This window comes from Cydia fagiglandana, chromosome Z (genome assembly GCF_963556715.1).
Source record: "Cydia fagiglandana chromosome Z, ilCydFagi1.1, whole genome shotgun sequence".
Taxonomy (NCBI): domain Eukaryota; kingdom Metazoa; phylum Arthropoda; class Insecta; order Lepidoptera; family Tortricidae; genus Cydia; species Cydia fagiglandana.
In genome coordinates, this window is record NC_085959.1 from 10,418,734 (window position 1) to 10,426,849 (window position 8,116).

The window sequence follows — 8,116 nt, forward strand, 5'->3', positions numbered from 1 at the left end:
AAGTACGTGGAAACTCATCGCATTATCTTTGATACAACACGCCTGAAACATGAAAGACGGATAGGACTTTCATCTTTTAATACGTTAAGCGGTAGACCATTTACATGTATTAGGGAAATATCACAAATACTCCAAATTCCCTCTTAAATGTCCCAAGACTGGTGCTGTTACTATATGCACTACATCTGTATCCTAGGTGCGCGTATACGCACACAAATGCGTTGTACTATTCGCTCCGTGCATTACTGTGGCGCCGCCCTAGTGGACAGGGCCGTGTTAACTATGCTGAGGTCCTTGGGCACATAAGAATTTTGAGCCCTTTTGGAAAGTAAAGAAAGCGAATCAAACTAATATTTTTCTAATATGATCTATTTATGGGTAATCAAATATACTGTTACTGCCAGTGCATCGGGGCCCCCTGAGGGTATCGTCTTGGGTCGTCCCATTCGTTTTTCGTCAAGTTCTTAAATTAGTCCTATTCTGCTTTCGTCACTCATACTAAATTCGTCACAATCGTCGGTGGCTTTCAATGTAGAATGAGTGACGAAAGCAGAATAGGACTAATTTAAGAACTTGACGAAAAAACGAATGGGACGACCCAAGACGATACCCCCCTGAGTAGGGTTACCAGATACAAATTTAGAATTTCCTGACAAATTCCTGATTTCCGAATATTTTTCCTGACATTTATTTTTGACGACGACGGGGGCGGGGGGGGGGGGGGGAGGAATCTAGCCATTCAACGATGACCCCCCGATAGCCGGCCCTAATGGCTCCTCTACACGTTGGCCCAACCTATTGGTCCAATATGTTGGTACAACGTGTAGAGGGGGTATTGGTGTCGGTTGGCTTATGGCGCGCGGGATGGCGATGAGTTGGCCGCGGTGTCGGTTTTTCGGCCGCACATCAAAGGGATTGGCCAAGCGATTGCGGTACGCATCTACACGTGGCCCAATCGGCAGTGCGTGCTCGGACGCGGTCGAGGCTGGACGTTCATGCTTTTTGTGTTTTTTAAAATTAAAAATGACGAATACGTGGCCACGTGTAGTAGCGTTCCGACCAAGGCACGGCCAACTCATGGGCCAAGCGTTGGCGGAGCGTTTGGCCAACGTGTAGAGGAGTCATAAAAGTATATGTATGAGTAAAGATTTGTTAGTTAGAGTCTGTGCGGAAAGAGAAGAGTCGTGGCAGAAACGGGAACTAACATTTTAAATTTTATATGGCAATCCAACCTTTGACACCTGTCTTGTAAAAAGTAAACAAACTTCTGTCATTGTATATTTTTATTAACAAAGACCGCAAGTTTTATGTATAAAATATTTTCAAAACACGATGAAACCGTACATAAAACCACAAGAAAAATTATATTTAACATTGTTCGGTTTTGTCAGCGGGAAGAAAACGGCTAAAAGCCGACTATCGACTTACAAAAAGTCGCGGAACGTGTTTCCGCTATTCGCGGGTATTGATGTTGTATTTAATATTAAATAATTACCTATTTAATAAGCCCCCTAAGTAACTTGTCTCCGGTAAATAATCGGTAAGTATATTCATTCAAAATATATTAATTTTCATAAATATGCAGGTCATTCATGATCTTTAAAATAACTGACAAATAGTCTTGATACTTTCCATTTTATGCATATTTATATGTAATTTTTTTTTCAGGATTGTGTAAAAGTACCTACGGTATCTCGAATAAAAGACCGCTAAGTAGGTGATATGCAAGAATTCGTAATCTACGTGCCGGATTCAAGCACATCCAGTTCCTCACATCAGTCCCTGGTTGTTCTGAAGCTAGCTCAAACATAAGTGACATTGAATATTTTAATTCAGACGTCGATTACAAAGAATAAAACCTTTTCATAAAAATATTTCTTTATTTGTAAGTTCGTTTACTAGGTTCTGTTAGTTACGAAATTATAAGTATTTCATATTTAGCAGACTTTTCGGCGAAGTAAAATATCGTGAGATGAGAGAACCGGACATATCCCAATAAGGCCTACCTACTTATGCACTATTTTTATTCATATTCATATTTATTATTAATAATGTACACATACATTACAAGTCAAGTTTACAATGGGTGAAATATATCCCAGATAGTAAAATTACAGTTCTAATGCCCAATTTTTACCCGATCTATCCGGTTTTGTATTAAAATAACTGTTGGACTGCACAGATTAGGTAGTACATAAATGAGACTCTATCTTGTTTGGTACTAAAATTACAGTTGTATTGGGCAGATTCTTAACTAGTTTTAGCAGTTTTGTCAATCGCACTGTCACTTTTTAGTATCTGAAACATAAAAACAAAAGTGTGTTTTAAAAAGAAAACTAGTGCCTGCGCTAAATCAGAGGATTGATTTGACGATCCGACACCACCACCAGGCTCCGTTTAGTAAGCCATGGTAAAAAACCGGAACAAAAGGGGTACAAGTATCATGACCTTTAGTGTCGTACTATAATCACGTGACCAGTGTTGTCAGCATAGCAAAAACCATAAAATAGCACTGGCGCGCCCTCAAATCCCACGACTCTTCTCTTTCCGCACAGACTCTATATATAGATAAGTTGAGTGGATCTCATTTATTATTTTTTTACAATGTTTTTGGATTAATTTTGGTAAATAAAAAGGTAATTTATTAAAAAGAATAGATAGCTATTCAAAAAATTCCTGACATTTTCGTGTTCCGTCCCCATTCCTGACAATAGGTCAAAATTCCTGACATGTCAGGACAATCCCTGTCATCTGGTAAGTGGATAAAGTGAATATTTTAGGAAATAATCGCCTCGAAAGAAACAAAATGTACGTGAGGATTTTTTTTTGGTGGCAACCCTATGATGTGGGATGTTGTTGGAAAGGTCTTTCAAAATGAATAGGGGTTCTAGAAGAACATTTTTTGATATTTAAAGTGAATATTTTAGGAAATAACCGCTTTGAAAGAAACAAAATGTGAGTGACAATTTTTTTATCGATTCAACCTTATACATAGTGTGGGATGTCGTTGGATAGGCCTTTCAAAATAAATAGGGGTCTTTAAACAACATTTCTTGATAAAGTGAATCATTTCGGAAATAATTGTTTCGAAAGAAAAAAAAAGGTTTTTCCTTCTAACTTTTGAACCATCTATCCAAAAAATATGAAAAAATCATGAAAATATTGCTTAAAAAAAACTCAATCAATCTTGATCAATTAAGCCGTTTATGAGTTATCGCTAAAAGTCTTCCCTTCTTATTTTAATTAAAAGCCTGGCAACCCTTATTTGTGACCGGATTTTCGCAGGCAACCCTATACCATTGTATTTGCAATAAAATTACCATCAGAAATGAATTCGGTACCCCCGATTTATACGGAAACGATACCAAACTTGACCTAGTAGCTTAAATGATACAGATATCAAGATCAAGTTGAGAGCCCCCCCCCCCCCCCCCCTAAAAATTACATCAAAAATCTCGGTGGCTCCACTTCTTGAATCCATCCTTGGGTCCTAAGGACCAATCCTGCCAAAGGAAATCTCTTGTTCATGCAACGCCGTAGGTATATTAGCTCCAGCGCCATCCGCTATAAATATCATATGGTTTTAGGTTTTAGACTCCAACCCGTTACGCGGCAACTCAATAATAAAACTAAAACTTAGTTTTGTATCTCGTTTATTGTGTAATTATATTACAAACCTTAAATATAAAATCATTCTACTTACGCTTAATTTCTGAACATACAACATACAATTAAGTCTACAAGGTACAGTATACTATTTTAAGTCTTATAATAGAACGATTTATTTACTGTACCTACCTCTACTTTTAGATTTCCGATATATCTTCTAAGTCCTCTTCTCTGACTTTTATTTTATTCTTAGACGATCGCCTGCTCCCGTATCCTGAGTCATTTTTCTCTTTTTCGAGACCTTTGCCTTCGATTTTCGACCTGGCCTTGACGTGGTACTTGTTTCTTGGAAAGGTCGGTTGGTGTTCTTCTACTTTCTTGGTTTGGTGGTGGTGATGGTGGGAGGGAGCTGTGGTCGCTTTGCCGTCGTAGTCGGGGAGGTCTCGCTTTAGGGAGCTCTTGAACGTCTGGCCCCGACTTGGCTCGTATAACGCGAACGTGATGCGATCGTGATGAATCTATATAAAAATATAAAAGGATTTAATAACAGGAACGAGCAGGTGTATAACACTAAGCGAGTGCCCAATGTCCGGCCCGCGCGAGCCAGGCTCCAGGGGTTCAGCATTGAACTGTTCCTAACAGAAGCAACCAGACACCCACCCCAGGTGCAAAAACCGACGGTGGCCTACTGCTAAAAAGTTTGGAGACACCTGGAGTAAGGCATAGGTCCTGTGCGTAGGTATTAGGTAGGGGAAGCTGTTCTACCTCGGACAGTTTTTTCTTTTGTGAATTTTAGAAAAAAAACTAAAGGCTGCAGAATTATTGTTTATCCGAATATTATAAGATACATTAATAAACTATCTAATACGATATAAAATTTAAAGATTAGTTTATTTATTTTGATGAGATACATTGACGAAAAAAAAAGGGAAACGTGTCCAAGGAACAACACTCCTGATGTACCTTGGTCATTTCCCGTTGTACCTCGGACATGATAATTTTAATTAATAAATTTATAATATAATCATAGAAATAATATGTATATATGAAATCACAGATATTTTTAGCATATTTACGCCATTGAATAGATTTTTCTAGTACAAATTCCTTAGAAAAATATACTTTGCAATGGTCATTTTTTATTTTTGCCTAAAACATTTTAGGCATTATTTCTAAGATCGATTGCTTGGTAACTTATAACGCAGATAACTAATAATTAGAAATACGGCAAATATGAAACATTAAGTTTAAAAAATATATTTACAGTAGTAGCAAGTACGGACCAAGGTACAACATATTTTCGGTGTCCGAGGTACAACAAAGCAACTTTTTGGACATGTAAGCTTCGTAATAGCACTTTCAATTGAGATTAGGCTGAAATGATCCTACCATCAAGTAGCTAATTAACTTAACTTTAACTTATTGTATTAAGTTTTATTATCTATTAGCAAAATATGAAATAATCATCCATGACGTAAAGTTCGAAATACTGACTTTTCATAACACAATTTATATTTTAATTTTTTCTTCAGTTACCGGCCGCTCTTAAGTTTGGTTGATAGCTTGTTTTTTATGCTTAATAATAACGTTTCAAATAATATAAATAAAATATTTCAATAACCGTGGCAATGTGGAAATATTACCATTTGTTCGAGGTAAAACCATGTCCAAGGTAGGTACAACAGTTTCCCCTATAGCCTGCCCGATTTTCTAACATTAAGTTCGCCATAGTCTTACAAGCTATAGCCAACTTACCTATAGCATACCAACGCTTGCCTACGCGAAACGCCATAGCGGCTTGTACCGTTAGCATGAATGCCTTTAACAGCTTTCAGCTTTATTACTTAAAGAGATAACAGATACTTTGGGCGCGTTATTATTGATGCTAAGTGTACTGCCCTTTGCTCTCAATACTTGCCCTGTACTCGACGTTGACGATGCATTCGTCCTCGTCCTCGCACACAAGCGAGTTGACGTCGGCAGGCTTGGGCGCGTCGGTGGGGCGCGCGCCGACGCGCACGAAACGCCACAGCGACCGGATCCGCGGCCCGCACGCTCGGACGATTTCTTTCACCTGTTAGCACGCAATTTGTTAGCACGATTTTTATAGTCTATACTATTGATTATAACGTACGTATGCGTTCACAGGGAGTGTGACACCTTACATACAATTCTATATATTACAACTGGGGTCATCCATTAATTACATCACACGTTTAGGGGGAGGGAGGGGGTCAAGAAAATGTGACATATTGTGACATGGGGGAGGGGGGAGACACAAACTATGTGACGTCACTTTAACTTCATCAGTAACCGAAAATTTATTTAAATTATTTTATTCGCTGTACATTTAAATAACAAGTTTTTAAAACGATAATCGTTTTTATTCGTTTAATTTTCTTTCCTAAGCAGTTTTGGGATATAAAATTACTAATATTTAATATCGTCAAAAATATTTTGATAAAATATTAATACTACTTAGGTACTTACTTAATTCGATTTGACGATTTCGTAGAAAAAATGTGACGTCACACTAGGGGGGAGGGGTTTGCCAAATGTGACCAAGTGTGACAAGGAGGGGGGGAGGGGTCAAAAAACCTAGAAATTCGTGTGACGTAATTAATGGATGACCCCACTGGCGGGTGCACACGCGTGTCTATAACGCAGGGAGTAGTGCTGTATGCGTGTAGATTTGCAGGGGTATCATGGATGCGCTAATAGCTGAATGACTTACTGCTTACTGCTAGCCTTTCTCCGCAGACGTTTTGTCTGGTTGCCCTTGGAATAGGCCTCTCCCATATTCCTCCACGCGTCCCTGGCCGTGTAGGCAAGATGCCGATCGCTTACGCTCCGTAGCGATCGAAACGCAACTGTCACTGTCACACTAATGTGGAAGAGTGATAGAGAGACATAATGCTTTTCGTTGTCGAAGCGATAGCGATTGTAACCTTGGCTAGGCCGGCTGTCCAGAGCCTGCTGAATGACTGCTGCTGACTAACTAATCTTCATTAGCCATATCTGGATGTTCTGTAAGGTGAAGCAGTAGAGTGTACCTTGATTTGTTCGCCGCCATCACACCCGATGGAGTTGTGCGGCTCCACGCCGAATGGGTTGATGCAGGCACGGTCGTCGGGCAGCAGAGAATCGATCTCGAACGCGCATCGGGGCAGCGAGTCTGTACGTTCCTGTTGTTGGAATATTTTGCAATAAGTATATATGTACTCGTAAATTTAAAAGTTGGAAAATTACTGTCTTGTGTGAGACTTGAACTGACGGCCTCTGGATCGATACTCCAGCGCCTGCTATCTGAGCCACTAAGACCAGGAGATCTTGCATATTGGTCTTCCATAGCCAGCAAATTTCCAGCATTTTTCCACTTTTAAATTTATTCTAAGGTTAGTAACATCGTTAGCAGACGTTTCTGCTTGTAAAAATTAAAATTATGTACTCGTAAGAATCGTATCTTAAAAGTTATACTCTACTGCTCTTGTAAATTGTCTTTCCTATCCGTTCTTTAACTACCTATTTACATTTTTTTGCAATTATTGTAACTTAGCGTTGCAGGTATAAATAACTCATTCTTTCCTAATCATTGTTGGAGATTTATCATATTATTTTGTACACTCCATCCTATGCATTCTACTTCTAATTTTTACTGAACCTAAATATTATTATTATCAAATAGGTTTCTACAATTTACGATACAGAGGTAAATAGCGGGCGTACCTACTGTATATTATCTGTACAAACTACTACTTATAATTATTTAATCATGAGTTCCAAAGTGGGATGTTTTATAGTAATAGCACTAAAGTTAACTTACCCAACCAATTTCGTCACAATGCTTAGGCTCTTTATAGCAGATGTAATAAATGACGTTTTTCGAGCCATCATTACGACTCTCCGTCGACCAAGTGTACCAAGTCTGTTCGAACAGGAACATGCTGTTTATGTTGACCTGCTTGTAGATTAAAGAGAAAAGCACAGCGTTTGGGTGGAGAGGGGTGACCGCCTTATCAGTGGTGGGTTTTACTTCTCTTCTGTCCTCGTACTCCTTCTCCCGTCTGTTGTGTTTTGAGTGTTTCTTAATGTAGGGGAGCATGGTGGTGTGTCTCTTTTCCCAGTTGTCTGTTGTAGAGTATTCCTCCTCGACCCGTGAGTCTTCTTGGGAATCGGAATGCATGACCACCTTAACTTTGACGCTGGCAGCGATATGCAGCATGTAGGCCAGGAGAAGGTAACTCGACCACCACATTTTCGAACAGACTAATTGGTTCTGATCGTACTTTCGAACGCTTTGAAACTATATTTTGTAATTAGGTAGGATGTTGTTCTTTCATGGGTTGATAAGGGTAATGTTTGTAAATCAGAGGAAACGGTGAGCGGATTTCAGAGCAAAAGAAAATCTTGCTGCTTATTGTGTTTTGTAGCCAACGCACTGTCCTAATGTGGCTTTTTAGGGTTCCGTACCTCAAAAGGAAAAAACGGAACCCTTATAGGATCACTC

At 39.1% G+C, this 8,116-nt stretch overlaps 1 protein-coding gene across 1 annotated transcript; it reads right to left on the reverse strand.

The window, feature by feature from the left end:
* Positions 1 to 3,806: 3,806 nt before the first annotated feature.
* On the reverse strand, positions 3,807 to 7,903 carry LOC134678152 (uncharacterized). Its single transcript, XM_063536604.1, has 4 exons — positions 7,433 to 7,903; positions 6,663 to 6,794; positions 5,528 to 5,683; positions 3,807 to 4,127 (listed from the first exon to the last, which is right to left on the reverse strand). Exons 1-4 carry the CDS (start codon positions 7,862 to 7,864, stop codon positions 3,807 to 3,809), a joined length of 1,041 nt encoding a protein of 346 aa, XP_063392674.1. The 5' UTR covers positions 7,865 to 7,903.
* Between the last annotated feature and the right edge of the window lie 213 nt (positions 7,904 to 8,116).

Bases quoted from the DNA above. Each gene is read 5' to 3' on its own strand.
- LOC134678152 (XM_063536604.1), bottom strand. From the start codon at position 7,864: ATGTGGTGGTCGAGTTACCTTCTCCTGGCCTACATGCTGCATATCGCT. The intron at 6,795-7,432 runs GTAAGTTAACTT...TTCCAACAACAG, and splicing joins ATTGTGACGAAATTGGTTGG to GAACGTACAGACTCGCTGCC. The intron at 4,128-5,527 runs GCAAGTATTGAG...ATTTTTATATAG, and splicing joins TCGTCAACGTCGAGTACAGG to ATTCATCACGATCGCATCAC.